At 39.8% G+C, this 18,610-nt stretch overlaps 1 protein-coding gene across 1 annotated transcript; it reads left to right on the top strand.

Moving 5' to 3' along the window:
- The first annotated feature begins 547 nt into the window (after positions 1-547).
- Positions 548-18,491, top strand: map1b (microtubule-associated protein 1B). Its single transcript, XM_079365302.1, has 7 exons — positions 548-967; positions 3,104-3,205; positions 9,795-9,877; positions 10,563-10,703; positions 10,970-16,097; positions 16,200-16,435; positions 16,917-18,491. Exons 1-7 carry the CDS (start codon positions 784-786, stop codon positions 17,070-17,072), a joined length of 6,030 nt encoding a protein of 2,009 aa, XP_079221428.1. The 5' UTR covers positions 548-783; the 3' UTR covers positions 17,073-18,491.
- The last annotated feature ends 119 nt before the right edge of the window (positions 18,492-18,610 follow it).

Below are 18,610 nucleotides of genomic sequence, written 5' to 3'. Positions count from 1 at the left end.
TCCCATAATGCAACTCAATAGACACTAATTTATTAGTTTTTCCATGTTTGTCATTACCATTTTTAATAACACTTTGAGGTCCCATAGTGCAACACAAACCACTCTTACTATTTTCAAAATTATTTATGTAATGATTTTTTTCATGGAAGTGAATATTTAGAACATGTGCATGTGAAATGTTGCAGAAAGCAATAGACTAATCAAGGTCTCACAAGCCTCTTGCTATTTGAAAAAAATGTTTGTACAGTTCAAACAAATGATCTCTTTGTTCAAAATTGAAAAAAAAAAAAAAAAAAAAAAAGTCAAACGAAACTGCAGGATCATCTGAAGTTCTTTCTTAGCCAAGATACAGATCCTGGGATATGCCTTAAAACCAGCAAATACAATCTAAGCCTTTATTATAAGCTTGCTTGGTTGTAAGAATAGCCCACAAAAAAGTGGAACAAGTAGGCCAATAAAGATTCTAGGGTGATTAATATGACCAACACAAAGCATGAAATCTCCTTCACTTCCGGAGGCGTTTGATTCGTTGCGGATGACATCAGCTGTGGAGTGAGTGTGCGAAAAAACACCCGGCGCCCTCTTCTCTCCCCGGTTACCGAACATGACACAATGTCTGCTGGTATAAAAAGCTAGGGCCACTCCTATGCACGCTCCACTTGTATGTCTGGAGACCACTTCAGTGCTCTGCAGCAGCGAATAGAGGGAGGAGGCTACTGCTGCTGTTGATAGGATCTGGCGTGCGTACTGGAGATACAAGAGAGAGCAAGAAGAGAGGAGAGGATGGCCACCCTGGTAGAATCCGCAGAAATGGAGACTTTAGGTGGCCAAAGCAACACCGGGGCGTCTCCGAGCTCCTCAAGCCCCTCGCATCACTTTAATGACAGCAAATTTTACCTGCTGGTTGTGATCGGAGAGATGGCAAGTGAGGATCACCTAAAGTGTGCCATTGCGGACATAGAGAAAGGTAAGATGGAGCTTTTTAGAGGTGGGTGTAGGCCACTAACAGCTGGACTTAAAACATTGATAACATCTTCCCAGCCATATATACCTTTAGAGTTCGGGTTATGTATTTAAAAGCAAGGATGCCTTTGTTTGTAACGCCGAATTTTACGCATGGAAATACTCCATGTACAATTAACGCATAGGCATAGGCTATATCATGTCATATCAACGAAACCTCATGAATGTGCTCACTATTTGAACTTAAGCTCATGTTGTTATAATCGAGATATCAAACAGCCCCTCCCTGTGACATCCTCATAGTATTTCGCAAAATCAAGTATTCAAAACATCTTTTCATCCACAGGTGCCTTTTCCACCTGCCTACTGTATTTAAAAGCTATATAGCTCAGTTTTATTGTTTTCTCTGTCATATTAATGTTACCAGGCCCAATTGTTGTCATCCACACACGTGGGCCAGCACCTCGGACGCTTCTGTCTGCAGTGATTCAGCAGTAAATCTGGTCTATGCGTCAGTCTCATGCAGGGTAAAATATCTCTTGGTTCCAGTACAGCTGCGCGCCAAAGCTTTATTCAGGTGCGTCAGGCTTTTGTTACAGGAGGGTCCAACAAGGTAGTTTACAATCGGGAATAGACGGACGGGGTTTCAAAGGACCTTTCAGTGTTTGTATTTTAAGAACGTTTGTACAAGTGTACTCGCTAAAAAGGCGAAATAAATGCGACCTGTGTTTCAAAAATGACTGATTGTCTAAGATAATAGAATAATTGTTCACTTAATCGCGTGAGGACATCTCTCCATCATCACTCCGCATCCAGCTCTCTCATCCCTCACCGGCTTGTGGGCGTGGCTCGGTCCGCACTGCGGTCCCTACGGAAAGCCACAAGGAACGATTTTCAAACGGAGCAGCAGGGCGGTTTAGAAATGCTACAGCTGCTGTAGTGTGGTGGCTAGATTATTCTGTGTGTGAGGGGGAGGAGAGGGGAGGAAGGACGAGAATATGGCGCAGTTTGAGTGTAGGTGTGTAAACAAAGCAGTTTAAAAGAGATGTAAAATATTTAAAGTGTTTCATTTTAAGGTTTCAACTATTAAGATAGCTTTAACTTTCTATAAGTTGATACACAAATATATTTAATCTATTATTTAGTTTGATCTTGTTATTATTGACTAATAGCTTTGGTCCTTTGACTGAAGGTTTACCTTTGACCTATAGAAAGTAATGAAAACAGACTCCCCTCATATGAAACTTTTCTGAAGCTTTTGGTTTTTTCTTAAAGTATTCCTCAGCAGGATTTGTCCAGTCTTTGTAGGATTGTATTTTTTTATTATTATTATTTTTGCTGAACACTTTAAGTTCTTCCATTCATAAAGGAATAGATAAAGTATACCACATGTCATTAGTCTGGCCTAATCTCTTATTCACAAAGCATTTATTTAAACTAAATGTTTGTAAAGGGGATCTATGCATAAGGATAACTTTATCAGTTATTAATGAACAGGAGTTGTTCTGTGTTATGATGCCTCAGAAGCGTAGAGATCAGTGAAAGGAAAAAAATAACTTTTAATTGTTGTCATCAACGGTCTTTACATTATTTGTATTGCCACACCTTTTGTTTTTGGTTGAGGCTCAGGCTTTACAACACTTTTGACAGGAAACATTTAAATGAAGTTAAATGAAATTCTACATGCATCCGTCTTTGCAACTTACAAAATCCCCATTATATACTCTGTTATTTTGTCTTTATTCCCAGTTAGTGTCATCTCCTGAGGCCTTTAATTGACCTTAACTCTCCACATAAAGACAGGATGTTGCCAGGATGTGCTGAATGGAGGTTACCACAGTGTCTGGTCGTTATGACCAAACAGAAACTGGGCGATAGATATTTCCTATTATAGATTTGTTTTCCCTTGCCAAACCGGTAACAAGTGCATACATGTTGGACCTAGAAGTTTGTTAAATGATTAGGAGGCAGAGGATCACTTGAATAGATGTGTTTGGGAGGGGAGACTTGTTGCAAAGAATGTGCATCGATTCTTTCGACAGCCGAGCAAATTATGTTCTTCCTCCCTGGTTTGTTTTACTATTTTTTTTTTTTTAATTTCATTTTAAGTTCATGTTGTGTGTGTTTGTTTTTCTTACAGGTATTCGCTCATGGGACACGAACCTCATAGACTGCAACCTGGACCAGGAACTCAAGCTGTTTGTCTCCAGACACTCAGCCCGCTTCTCTGCAGATGTCAGAGGTAAAGTTGAAGTGTTTATATCCCAATAAAAACACAATAATTCAATCAAGGACATTATGTAGAATATAGTATTGTCTCACTACTATTATCATTGATATAATCAATCAATAATAGTCAAAAATCAATCATTATAAATACATTTTAAAATGATAAATGAATGTTCATATTTTTAAATTAGAAGAATGTTGAAACTTGTTGAGCTACTCTCAATTGTTCATTTGACTTTAGAAAATAAAGCTCAATTTCAGGTTAAAATTGCTTCTTAAAGGGATATTTACCATTGAACACTTTTAAACCTAAAAAAATTGTTTTTTCTTGAACATATATTTTAACAAACCTGTTTCTGCTTTTATCAAAAAACAAATATAATTACCTTTAATCTTCGCTTAAACTCGGCACCTGACATACTTGCACGCCACTTCACCTTGTATTAGTGTTTCGACCCTGTCAGCTATAATTCCTGTATAGCAGACTAAGCAGAGGGGTTTTATTACCTCTCCTTGGATCCACCCTCTCAACGTCTTGCTGCATGGAGCTCTTACAGCTGTATTATTTGCAAGGTAAGGGAGCGGCTCCATAAAGATGTAACAGATCCAGTCTGGCAGGATATGTGGGCCGTCAGTGGGCAGAATGGCCTTGACGGTCAGCAGCAGTCCCTGCTTGGCTTGGTTCCATATTGAACTGACCAACAGGGCTGCATACTGCACAATAGATTGATCCAGCCGACCAAATGCACACTAAATTTGGGGGCTTATTATAATGCATATATTATACCACATAATTGTGCTTACAGAGGGGAATTCTAATTGTTTGAGAGGGATGTAAAACATGGTGATGCAAAGAGACAACCCTCTACACTCTTTTGTCCTCTGCCTTGTTTTTTTCAACCATCAGATCTTCCCTCCCTCCATTCTTCTCTCTTTCTTCCTCCTTGTGCACTGTTGCCTTGCAACCCAGTTCGAGATGCACAGTTGATTTGGGAGTAATTAGCAGGGTTGAATCCCTTGTGGCAAATGTCCATGAAAATAAAGAAGGGCGGAGAAACAGAGGACTTTGGGAACAGAGAGGGTGAGGGGAAAGACAAAGAAAGCAAACAAGGGAGCAAAAGAGGAAGGGGGTTGATGCAGGAGAGACATAAATGAGAACTGGATAGATACGAGGCAGGTGGTTAAAAAAAGTCTGAACCATCAATGAATGACTTGAAGACAGAGAATTGAAGCGGCATGATCAGTTAACTGAATTATATACAGTATATATATATATATATATATATATATTATTTTATTTTATTATTTTTTTAAAGTTAAATGCCTCTGGCTTTTTTCTAAATCTTTTTCTCAAGGGAAGGATTCCATGCCTTTTAGCTTTTACCCTATTAGACTACCTGCTTTATAAAAGAGGTTTCTAGAAAACTACAATATTTAGCTTTACAATTACAGACTTTCATGTCAATTCAATAAAGTTCTTTTGCTTCTAACGTTGTAGTTTACACTCAGATGCATGAGAAAAACAGAAACCTTGTTCAGGAGAAGTTCATTATTTTTGGAAAAATGGCTAATTGCTTGTTTTTGTATAAGATGGGAATGTAAACCATCTTTATGTCTGTGTGTCAAATGTGAATATAAAGGAAGCCACTAAATAGTGAAAATCAGGTCACAAGATAGCCGAGCTCTGTCTAAAGGATGAAGAAAAAACTCTACCCTGCTCTGTCCACTCACTTACTTGCACAATAACTTTTGTCTGTTTATTTTGTTTTCCAGAAAGAAGAACTTCTTATAGTTTAAGAAGATTTATTAAGTCATTGCAACTGAATGGGTTTTTGTTGCCCTCAAATCAGAGTCTAACTAGCTGTTAGTCTCTAGCTCAATTACTTATGCTAAGCTAGGCTTACTGTAGCTGTAGCCCTATATTTATTTATTAATATATATTTTCCTGCTATTTTAAAATTGCACAAAACCTCAATCACATAATGAGATAACGTCAGAATGAAAATTGTTGATAAGAAGGCAGTCTGTTCTACTTTTATGTAAGACACAGCTTAAACTACAGTTATGGTTAAGACAAATCCTGAAATATCTTTATCAGCTTTTTCTGAATGCGTACCGATCAGGCTTTACTGCCTCATGTTATAGCTCAGTGCTCAGAGGAAACACAAACCTGCAGGTGGTTGGACGACAAATACAATTATCTGTCTGGCTGATAGATTTCATGACATCCATCAAACTGCCATTGTGTGCAGGAAGTCTGGAGCCCACAAAGAGGAGAAGAAGGGGCTATTCTAGTTATTATAGAAAAACATTTTTTTTAGGGTGTAAATGTAATAATTATTTTCTTCCGACTGCCAGGTTGTCATTATGTTTGGCATAATCCTGAATATAATGTCTGATAAGGACCTTAAAACGAAATGTTATTTACAGGCACTGAAGCTATAAAACAAGTGATTGACAGTTCTGTGACTCAGCTGGCTTAACAGTCTGATTAGCTCTATGCCCAAAACACTGCGTAGACTAGTTCCTTTTAATCCAGTTGTGTGACATTGAAACTATGCTCAGGGGAGTCCCCATCTTTCCTGCTGAAAGTCACTAAGATCAATTATTCCGTTAATGTGAAAGATGAAAGGACAGCAAGGTGAAATGTGCTGACACATTCAAGAAATCCACCTGACCTGATCAAATTATAATCCTGAGGTGCAGTGGGCTTTTCTTTTCTTTCTTTTTTTTTTTTCAAAGAAAAGGAGACACTGAATTTAGTGATTCCACTGATCTATTTTTGGTGCAGTGCCATCCTCATTGATGTTCCCTTATCTGGCTCTGTCTCGGGCAGGCAGTCTATACCAGTCTTGCACTTTCTATTCAGCCAAAACAAGAATGCTTAATGATGCATGTAACATTACCTCGCCTCCTGCTGAGACTGAGACACGCTGGGAGGTGAGGATTTGTATATCGATCAAGGTAATTGTCAAGGTCGATCAAGCTCCAGTGAACAATCTGTCTTTTTTTGAAGAATTGGCTGAGACACGAGACAATTTGGCCTTGATGGTGGTAGTGATGGTTTTGCTGGCAGTATCAAGCCTAAATGGCCCTTAACTGTGTACCGTATATTATACATAAAGGCCGGTGTAACATGCACTGAGACAAACAAAGAAAAACAAAAGGCTTTTCTATTACATTAGCAGTTCCAGATATGTCTCGTGTACAGTGGCTTTTACAGGATGACAAATAGACTTCCAAGACGGATTGTTCTCTCATTTTACAGACCAGTGAAAACCATCCCCTTTGTCAGACTTAAAAGAGCTCTGTTCATCAGTTTAGGATGCTCTCTCCTCGGAACAGAGCTGAGTGAAGCTAGTTTCTCTATCAGTCAACAGGGATTTTGTGATGATGGTTTGAGACTGACTCAAATGTGCAAACATCTCATAGTTTGGGTGGGGGAGTGCTAGGTTCAGAGAGGTTTAATTATAGACAGGTTTTTTTATCAACAGGGGGTGAGGAATGTTTTAATAACATTTCAGGGGAATTACTTCAATAGATATTAAGATACTTCCCTAATTGGGGGTACAGGTTACCTAGCTGTTAGTGTGCATGCCCCATGAACAAAGGCCAAGCCCTCGAATACAGGGGTCCTGAGTTCTAATCCAAACTGTGGCTCCTTTCAAGGTCAAGGTCATCTTTATTGTCAATTTTGCAACATGTACTAGACTTACAGAAAAATCGAGAAAAAAAACCCAAAAACGTTTCTCTCTGAGTGATTTGTTTTTGTATTTTAAAAGTCCTTTTGTTTTTTTTGACAGTGACTTGTTTCCAGGATGTCACTCCCCATTCTCTCTCTTCCAGATTTCTAAATCTATCCACTGTCCTGTTTCTCTAATAAAAGCATAAAAAGTCCAAAATACATATAAGAAATCCCAATAAAATATCAAATAGGAACATTCAGGGGATCACTTACAACTATAATTCACTATATCTAGCACTGTATCATCTATCTTTTCGTCAGTATTTAGTCTTTCTTTAAACTGTATGGCACATTTATGTTGAGATCTTGAGGGAAATGCCCTTTTACTTCCCTCCAGACATCAGACCGCTTATTCCACCAAATGAATTGAGGACTAAAAGGTTTTTAAATTGCTGGGAAATAACCAAGACAAGAGTACCGTAAATTCCGTACTATTGAGCGCACCTGGATATAAGCCGCACCGGCTAAAAATAAGTAAATAAATGTATTTGTACATATATAAGCCGCACTTGATTATAAGCCGCAGGTGTCCACGCTATAACAAGAGCTATTTACACAGACGTAGGCTACCGGTAACATCCGCAAATACTGTAGCGTCCGTACGGACGTTAAAGGACGACGAGAGCGTTCAAATAATAACTTTTAATAACCCGATCACTGTCGGCCGTGACCACGCCGTTTACAGCAGAGAGCAACACATAACTTGCCGTAACAATCCAACTCTCTCCCCCAGCGTTCTCTCATACAGCCACTCAACACGTTCTCGCTGGTGCATTCACTGACTCTCCACATAATCGGAATTATGAACACATTATCAACTACTGACTTTACAACATGAACCGTTACAATACGAAGCCTAGCCGACGGTGTCTGTAACACGGCTGATGAAAAAGATGACCGTAATATATTTCACAAGATAAAGTCCATCCATTCACTGCCTCAGAATGACTTCATTACTCACTTCCTCAGTCTCTGTTGTCGCTGTCAGTGTCATCTTAACGTGCAGCAGCTCTGTTAGCTTCTTTGACAGCCAGGTGGATCGCCTTTAACTTGAAAGCTGCATCATATGTATTTCTCCGTGTGTTTTCCATGATGAGGGTGCGTGCATGAAGCGCAAAATGACTGATATTAAGATCCGACGTGACGAAGTCAAATGTTTTTGCGGCAGAAGCTCATTGTCCCCCATAAAAAATCCATGCATTAGCCGCACCGGAGTAGAAGCCGCAGTGCTCGAAGTGTGAGAAAAAAGTAGCGGCTTATAGTCCGGAATTTACGGTATGTATAGAAGCCACTTTACTTTTAACAGCAATGACTGAAAGAGTTTTTCCATATGGAGTGACAGCCCTCTGGGAGAAGGAGGCAGGGTTAATGGCTATAGAGATCTTTAATGAGAATCTGCTATATGAAATATGTATGGATTCATTGTCCCAGCAGCTAGATGTGCACTGCAGTATCACATCTCAAAGGGCAAGAAACAGTCTTTCTTCAATAGAAGGGTTCTGAATTCAAAGATTATATTCAAACTATACCTTGCTGCCTTTTAAAACCTACAAGGCACATACTCTACAATTCTAAAATCATTTAATTATTCTACAATTAATTTAACTGATGCTTTTGTCCAAAGCGTGCATCAGAGAGTAAGTATCACACAAGCAAGAATCTAGGATATAACATCTGTCAGTGCAAATAAATAGCTTGAAGTCCGATCAGACTGAGGTGCTGAAAGGCAGTATTTAGTCTTTCTTCAAACCGTAATCCCTGAATTTGGTTTTAACCTTAAATCTGGACTCTTTCGAGAGAAAAGAGATAACAAGGTGATGGAACAAAGACAGAATGAGGGATTGACTGAGTTTAATTATGATGCAGGAGATATCATGTCCATGTGTCATCAGTAGGACAAGAAGGTTACTCCTTTGTACACAAAGACACGCCCACAGTAGGATCAATGTTATTACCCCCATCAATCATCCAAAACTAGGATCATTGATCATGTTCCAGTTACAAGCTGCTATTTATTTTCTATGTAACAGGAAAATACCATTACAGTAGTGTGATAATGATTCAGCTGAAATGATTCATTGAGTAATCAGCATTCAGAAGTGTGGCATGTATTTATTGATGATCATCAGTATTTGATCATTTCCACTGCAAATAATTCCACCCATCAAACTTGTCATGAACATTATCTTGTTATTTTCTTCTGTTATAATAAATTGCATATCTTAAGGTTTTGAACTACTGGCAAGTCAGAACAAACTATACCATAACCCCACCACCACTATCATAACTAAATCCTAATTCTACCAGCCATAACAGTAAACTAACCTTATCTTTTGCTAAAACATGATTACATTTAACAAGTCTAACATGTTTAACTCTAACCTCAAATCCCCCTGTTAACACTTTCCCGTTTTGTGCTCAAACAGATTTTATTTTAAGGATTGAGATTCAGGGTGAGGGGTGTTATACCTCTACTGTATTTCTATAGCTCTCATCCATCTTAAGGATAAATGGTTCTACTCTGTAGAGGCCATTAACATTTACACAGCTTTCCTGGAGCTGCCAGACTGACTGTCTAAGAGGAATTAGATGATAAATTCACTGAGCCCTGTGACTTGTGAATCTTTACTCCAGAGAGGTGAAGATTCACTAGTAGTCTTTTTTTTGTTTCCAATGGAAACAAGAATAAATTACATTATGGTTTTTCTCCAACAAACCATCATCATAAAGGAATTTATTATCCTATGAAATAAGGAAAAGCAAATCACCATTTTTGATAGGCAATTTGTTGCTGTGACAAAATAAGATCTTGAAACTAGTTGTTCATATGCAACTGTTTTCTTTTTTGTCTTTTAAGGGCAGAGGATTCTTCATCATAAGAGCAATGTGCTGGAGACAGTGGTGCTTATCAACCCTTCGGATGAAGCAGTCAGTACCGAGGTAATATCAGCTATAATAGTTGTTGACAGTCTGTTATACTGTTATAACCTCTTTCTTATTGTTTCTCCAACTGGGTATTTCATGTAACTTCCTCCTACAATAAATGAGTATGGCCGAGCATAGCTGGCCAATTATGGTTTGGTTTCTATCTCATACACTGCTAGAAGTTTAGTCGTATTCCTTTAGTAATTTAGAAGAGCTTTTACTGTGCTTAGAAGGGAGGAAAGTCATTGCAGGGTCAGGAACAGAAATGACACAAAATTTCGCCTTGTGTCACTGCTTCTATTCAGGGTTGTCTTTACCCTGCAGCTATGTCTGTTGTCAAACTGTGCTTTAACAATATCTCAAAGCACAACAGGACTGACCTGGCCAGCTGCCTAATACAGCTGATGTTGCTGCAGGAGTAAAAAAAAAAAAAAAAAAAGAACAAAAAAAATTCTAGAATCAAGAGATGGGGGGGGGGGGGGGGGGGGGCTTTGCAGAGCAACAGGAAAGACATCAAGTCATTTAATTAGCTAATGGATGTGAATGACATGAAAATGCTGAAACAGCAAATACATTAAATTATTATGCTGGTTGCTGCATCAAACAGGCTTCCAATATGCCATTTATGTTCCAATTGTTTTCAACCAAAGCCAATGGTAAACTGAAAATAAATTAATATCTATAATTCTTTAATTTCCAGGTTCGATTGATGATCTCAGATACTGCCAGACACAAGCTTCTGGTCCTCTCAGGGCAATGCACTGAAAACACTGGAGAACTGATTCTTCAGTCTGGATCTTTCTCTTTCTTCAACTTCATTGACATATTTACAGACCAAGAGGTGAGCCAAAAATATTTATCTATTTTAGGCACCAACAATTCCAAAATGTAATCATTTTGGTTTATATTTAACATTAATGGAGGCTTTCAAAATGTATGTATTTTGCTCTTAAACTTTTAAATAAATACATGCTATACAAAAAGTAGGGTTATGTACATATACACACATACATATAGAAACACGAACTGTAAAACTGTAAATTCTTGTGTCATGATGGACTCCAAGATGTTAAAAATTTCAAATGCCTTGATTTTTCCCATGCACAGATTGGTGAATTGCTCAGCACAATTCACCCAGCAAACAAAGCCAACCTTACACTCTCTTGCCCAGAACAAGGTGACTGGAAAAACTCCAACTTGGACAAACACAACCTGCAGGACTTCATCAACATGAAATTAAACTCCACTCTCATACTGCCTGAAATGGAGGGGCTTTCAGAGTTTACTGAATATTTATCCGAATCTGTTGAGATCCCATCTCCTTTTGACATGTTGGAACCACCCACCTCAGGTGGTTTCCTCAAACTCTCTAAGCCATGCTGCTACATTTTCCCTGCTGGTCATGGTGACTCTGCTCTCTTTGCTGTCAATGGCTTTAACATGCTCATCAATGGTGGCTCAGACAGGAAGTCTTGCTTCTGGAAATTGGTGAGACACCTAGACCGGGTGGATTCTATCCTCCTGACACACATTGGATACGACAACCTTTCAGGAATTAATAGCATGCTGCAAAGGAAGGTTGCAGAGCTTGAAGAGGAACAGTCACAGGGTTCGACAGCTAACAGTGACTGGGTGAAAAACATGATTTCTCCAGATATTGGTGTCGTCTTTGTAAATCTTCCTGAAAACCTGGATAACCCTGAGCCCAATTACAGAGTGCAGAAGAACCTTGAGGAGGCAGCATTCACTAAGCAGTGTCTCACTAAGCTGAATTTGAGGATAGAACCACTGCAGAGGCCTGTTGGAAATGCTATAGATCCTGTCATACTATTTCAGAAAATGGGTGTTGGAAAACTTGAGATGTATGTACTTAATCCATCAAAGAACAGCAAGGAAATGCAGCATTTCATGAAGCAGTGGACAGGTAGTGAAAAAGACACTGCTTCTATTCTGCTGCCAAATGGAAAAGAATCAGAATTCCCTGTCTCCTATTTGACATCTATCTCTTCACTCATTGTGTGGCATCCTGCAAATCCCTCAGAAAAGGTTGTGCGTGTTCTCTTTCCTGGAAATACCACCCAGCTACAGATCTTTGAAGGTTTAGAAAAACTAAAGCACTTGGACTTCTTAAAGCAGCCAGTTGTCACTCAAAAAGCAATGGCTTCTACTTTGCCGTCGACACCTACACTAAAGCAAGCTAAGATGAAACACAGAACAGAGAGCAAAGAAAGCCTCAAGTCTACCCCTAGGCCATCACCAAGCAAAAGCATACGGAAGGAATCAAGGGAGGAAGTACCAGAAAAAGCAAAAACAGATGCAGAATCATCTTTTGAAAAATTACAGAAGACAGAGAAAAAGGAAAAGCCTGTGCTGAAAAAGGAAAAGACAAAGGCCCCGGAGAAGGAAACAGTCAAAAATGAAACTCCGGAAAAAAAGAAGATAGTTAAAAAGGAGACCAAAGTGATTGTGGAAAAGAAAAAGGACATTAAAAAAGAAGTGGCAAAGAAGGAGGATACACCCAAACAAGACAGTAAGAAAGATGAAAAAGTAAGAAAAGAAGAGGCAAAGAAAGTTGTAAAAAAGGATATCAGAAGAGAATCACCAATGAAGGAAAAGAAGGAGGAGAGGAAAGACATGAAGAAAGATGTCAAAAGACCCATGAGGGACATAAAAAAGACATCTGCAATGGGTGATGAAAAGAGCCTAGCCCCAAAACCAAAGCCCTTAAAAAAAGACACTTCCTCTAAGAAAGATACAGGAACCCCACCAAAGTCAAAAGATAAAGGGAAATCAAAGGTGCCAAAAGAAGACAGTGGTAAACTTGTGGCAAGTGCAACTGCTGTTAAAGAAGATCCAGAGGCAGAAAGATGCCTAATGTCTTCACCAGAGGACCTCACAAAGGACTTTGAGGAGCTTCGAGGTGAAGAGTTTGTGGAAGATGATGCAACTGTGCAACAAATTCAGGAAGAAGAGGTTGTGATGATCCACCATGAAGAAATAATACAAACCAAAGAGTCCCCAGAGACAATAGAGTCAGTGGATGAAGGTATAACAACAACAGAGGCTGAAGGAGACAGTGGAGAGACTCCAGATGAACAAGTTCCTAAGGGAAAGCTTAATGGTAGTGTAAGTGAGAAGTTTGAAGATGAAGGCACTGGAATGGAAGAGACATCTGAGGGAGCAGATTATGAGGAGAAGGGAGAGACAGAAGAAGTTTGTGACCCACAGAGATTGGAGCCAGATAGAGTTGAACCTCCTCCTACTAAAGATACACACCAAGAGAAGCATGATGACATCAAACTGGGGGATCATGAAGATGATGATGATGATGTGACTAATAAAAATGTATGTCTACATGTAACTGGCATAGAAGCAGAGAAGCCTAATCTCTTTGTATCAGCCTCGCCCAAAGTGTCCTCACCAGTTTCTCCAGCGGCATCTATCCATGATGAAATGCTTCCAGTTGGCTTTGAGAGCTCAACAGCCTCAGATGATGAGAACAGAGATGAACCCCACGAGGATTATACTGTCAACTCGGGCCACACACAGTCCACCATTGAAGTCTCCAGTGTACCTACACCCATGGATGAAATGTTGACTCCCAGAGATATCATGAGTGATGAAATCACCCATGATGAGTCTCCATCACAGGATGTTGGCAAGGTTGGAGCATCAGCATCTGGAGAGTTTGATAGAAAGAAGCTGTCTTCACTTCAGGATATGCCAGGTTCAGATCATTCTCAGAGTGGTGCCACAGAAGGCCAGGACTACAACCACTCCGCTTCCACAATATCACCCACTTCATCAATAGAAGAGGACAAATTTTGTAAGGAAGTTCCTATGGTGGAAAAAGATAAAGGGTTTTCCCAAACTCAAGAATCATGTGATAGGTATGAAACAGACTTGGCTAAACTTAGTTCAACCTCCACAACATCCCCTCTTGTACGTTCTCCCTCAGTGGACCGCAAAGACAAGTTTGATTCTCCATCCCTGTTTGCTGCTCCAATTGAACTGTCCACAACACTTTCAGGGTGTAGCAAACCAACAGTTGATTCCTCCATTAGCCCTGATGATAACACATTGGAAGGAGCTAATTCTCCCCAATCATCAGGTCACACACCTTACTATCAGTCACCAGTGGATGAAAAGGTAGGAACCATACCACCTGTGTCAGAAAAGCAAGGGCCAAGAATTGTGGAAGTCACAAGTGATAAAGAGGATTCCTCCAATCGAGTAACCCCAGAGCCTTATGAGCCAGAACATGAAAGTTCCTCCCCTATAGAGAGAGCAACATCTCCACAAAGCCTGCCTTCAGCTGAACCCGATTTCCTTAAAAAGACAGAAAAGTCCCTCTTTGACATAGATCAGAAGAAAACGGGAGAGAATAACCAATCAATAGTGTCTTCAGTACATATCAACAAGCATGAAATGGATACTAATCCCTTGACATCTTTCAAAGAAGAGAGTAAGATGTCAATTTCAGAAGGTACCACATCAGACAAGTCAGGAACTCCCATAGAGGAAGTAATAGCAGAAGATACTTTTTCACATTTAGCCTCAGCATCTACAGCATCTCTGGCCACCAGCTCCTTACCAGAACCAACCACCGACTCTCCTTCGCTTCATGCTGAGGTAGGCTCTCCTCACTCAACAGAAGTAGATGACTCCTTGTCTGTCTCAGTGGTTCAGACCCCAACAACATTCCATGAGGCTGATGGATCTCCATCCAAGGAAGACAGTCCAAGACCCATGTCTATCTCCCCAGACATCTCACCAAAGACAAAAGGCAGAACCCAGATGCAGGACGCCAAATCACCAGAGCATTCTACCATGTCAATTGAGTTTGGCCAGGATTCCCCTGATCACTCTTTAGCCCTAGACTTCAGCAAACAATCCCCAGAGCATCCATCAGTAGGAAGCTCTCGTGCGACAGAAAATGGCCCAACTGAGGTAGACTACAGCCCCTCAGATGGAACAAATGGAAGACCATCTGAAGAGCATAGTTCATATGTTGAGAAATCTTTTCTTTTTGAAGAGAGTGATTCAGTTCTTGCAACTTCGGCAACCCCATCAGATGCCTCCCAGTCCACTCCCTCTGTTACAACCCCATGTCAAATGACAGAGATCCCACATGCCTTGGCTGAGCAGACTGATAAGTCTCCAGTCACCCCAAAAACATCCTCTCTCCCCCACTCTCCCTGTTCCAGTGGGCCATCTCCAGTGCTTGGAAGTCCCCCAGCTAAAGAAAGTAGTTGCCCAATTTCACAGCCTGTGGAGATCATTTCCAACATCTCTGAAACACCTCCAAAATTTGACAAGTCCCCCTCATCTCCTAAAGCTACTTCCCCGTTGACATCTTTAACCTTTTCCAAAGAAGATGCATTTTCCCCAGCAAGGGAGACAAATCCCTTTAAATGTGAGAGTTCTACCCTTGAGGTGAAGTCGCTCATAAGTCCCAAAGTTTCCTCCCCATCACATCTACCACTTTCCTCTGATTCGTGTGACTACAGTTTTGCCTGTGGCTCCAGGGAGCCAGCTTTCACTAAGAAGAGCCCCACAGCTCCTTCAAAGACAGATGTCGACCTCTGCCTAGTAACTTCATGTGAGTACCGTCACCCCAAGACAGAACTATCCCCATCTTTCATCAATCCTAATCCTATAGAATACTTTATCAATGAGCAGAATGCCTTAGACGAGGAAAAGCCTCTGACAAAGTCTGGAGGAGGGCCCCCACCTCCAGGAGCTAAGCTCTCTGCCAAGCAATGCGAGGAGACCCCACCCACATCTATCAGTGAATCAGCCCCTTCACAGACAGATTCAGATGTCCCACCAGGGACAGAAGAGTGCCCCTCGATTACAGCAGATGCTAACATTGACTCCGAGGACGACTCTGAGACTCTACCAACTGACAGAACCCTTACCTACAGGCATGCCGATCCTCCTCCAGTGGCACTGAGGGACTCTGCTCCATCTTCAGGCCCCCGTGATGTCTGTATGGTAGACCCAGAGGCCCTCAAGGCAGAAGAAAACATCCACAATGCCAATACAGAGGGAGGGGAAAAGCCCAAGAAGAAAAAGCTTGTCAAAAAGTCCTCCTCACCAGCCCGTAAGACTCCCCTATCAAAAGTGAAGGATTCAAAAACTTCCTCTCCTAAAAAGAGTGTTGGAGAAGGGAAAGATGCCAAAAATGCAACCAATACCTCTGCATCAAGAGGTGTAAAAAGTTTAACATCAAGTGAGTAGCTTTTTCCTCAGTTAAATATGGAAGATACTTTACATAATCACTTAATGTTTTTCAGAACTTGTAAATCAGAGAGGTACTTTTTTTGTCTTTCAGGTACTGGCAGTGGAAAGGTATCAGGTGGTGCATTGCCCAATTGTCCTCCGATGTACATGGATTTGGTTTACATCCCCAATCATTGCAATGCCAAGAATGTGGATGCTGAGTTCTTTAAACGAGTTCGCTCCTCTTACTATGTTGTCAGTGGCAATGATCAGACAGCGCAAGAGCCCAGTCGGGCTGTCCTTGACGCTTTGCTTGAAGGGAAAGCCCAGTGGGGAAACAACTTGCAGGTATGGTTAAATTCTTAGTCTGTCATTTATATGAGAAAATATCTTGTGTATTAAAATATGTTTTTGTAAAAGTAACCAGAGCACCACATGCAACTGGTACCTTAAATATGAGTTATTGTTTGTCTGTTTTGTGTCATTTGACATGAAGACAGTAAAGCTACAAGTTTGTGTTGAATTAAAATATTCTAAACTCCTCATTGATAATATTTTTTATTAACTTCTTATGAGTTTTGGTTGGCTTATTGGGTGTCTTTCTGTGATGTAGGTATTTGTATTAAAATGTATCATACAGCAGACCAATTATAAGCTGGAGTAAACAAGCCTTACATCATTTTTATGCCATCAACGGAAAAGACTGGCATACATAACTCTCCATATTTCTTTATGTTTTCTATAAGTAAAAATAAATGTTTTTTATTTGTCTGGGACTTCTAATATATGAATGCTTAAGCTAAGAGACTTCCCTTTTTTCTGGTGTTAGGTAACACTGATCCCGACGCATGACACTGATGTGATGAGGGAGTGGTACCAGGAGACCCACGACAAGCAGCAAGAGCTCAACATCATGGTCCTGGCCAGCAGCAGCACTGTTGTGATGCAGGATGAATCCTTTCCTGCTTGTAAAATAGAGATGTAGGCCTGTTCATAAAGATCAGGTTTCTTAGTGACTGAGTAAATGACAAATCATTAGATGAAGCAGAAAACACATCCATGTAGCATTAAACCCAAGCAGACATTTAAACACTTATAAGATAAAATTATGCTTCTTGTGTACTATTTCCAAAAAATTGATATCTGTAATGAGAAATAACACTAATACACTTAGCTTTGAGGGATGCCATGCAAAACATAATGTTTTTCATAAAACATCCTTGACTTCCTCCAGGTGTTATCTTAAAGTATACATGGATTGTAACTAAAGGAAATTCGAGATCATAGTCCAAAACTTTGATCATGCAGATAGAGTAATTATGTTGTTGTTGCGGTATTGAGTTTCTTCTGCACCCTAGAACAAAATATCTGAGTGCTTTTTAATCAATTTAATGGCTGTGTGGAAACAGAATATCTCTTCCTATGGTATATTCATTAATAATGGCTGTTATCTTCACCAAAGGACAAAAAACAAGTTTTCTCTTATTGCCTTAGGGAGTCTAAATGAATGTATAAAAACTAGCAGAAGAGTGGGCAGGTAACTGTACATTCCAGAAGTCAACCCCAGTAATAGTTCCATAGTTCAATGATGGTAAAAAATAATGAATAACCTAACAGAATACTCAACAATGTTAATGATGTCTGAATTTATTGATGGGCAAAATAAAGTGCCCATGCCATTTTAAAAATGTTTTTTTGTCTTTAAGTTGCCTGGGTTTTATTTGATTCAAAATGGATGAATGTTTGTGGGGGGCTTTTCCTTTGGTTTATGTTGCTGCTGGTTTATGAAATGTATTCATTACATTTCTTTTAATTCATTGTACTTGATGGTCCAGACTGCCTTTAACACAACAAAAGTTGCTTCAGAATGCCATCCCTCGCATTTATTACATCCGTAAAGTCTTCTTCGCAATGCTTTTTGAGGGTTGCCTTCTATTTCACATTGTGTTTTTCATTTACAGATTTCAAGTGTTTTCACAAAGAGAAAATCATTTCTTACTTCTTGTATCTATATTTACAGTATGCCGAGTGTCACCGAGCTGTGGTGAAGTTAGCTTTTTCCAATTGCGAAGCTAGGGAGGCAGGATTTCATAAACCTTAAAATGTCTTGTTTTTCTAAAGCACTGTATTTAAATTAAAAATATCTTTGTGGGCAAATGAGTGATCGGAAGACATGCATGAGTTATGAAACATTTGTACTTTTTTTTTTTGCCTAGACTTGCATTAAGAACAATAGGGCTATATAGGATTATTTTACGATATTGGCAAGTTGCATCATCTCATGGTACACTTCTGCAACTCTGCCTTTTTTTAATGGCACTGTATCGATATTAATCTTGACTTTGATGGAGCACAGAGTAGATTTTCAAATTGATGTGAACCATTTGGGAGGCTGAACATTTCCTGTAACAAGAGAGATCTTCCTCTTTAGCCAGGATTAAAGGGAACAGCAGAGGGCCAGCACACAGAGATGAGAGAGCGAGTGACTTGTGTGTCTTAGATGTGAGTATGTTAAACTTAACA

The sequence above is a fragment of the Symphodus melops genome, assembly GCF_947650265.1.
Source record: "Symphodus melops genome assembly, chromosome: 16".
Lineage (NCBI taxonomy): Eukaryota > Metazoa > Chordata > Actinopteri > Labriformes > Labridae > Symphodus > Symphodus melops.
The sequence above is the reverse complement of the archived record's forward strand: the minus strand, read 5'-3'. Positions and strand labels throughout refer to the sequence as shown.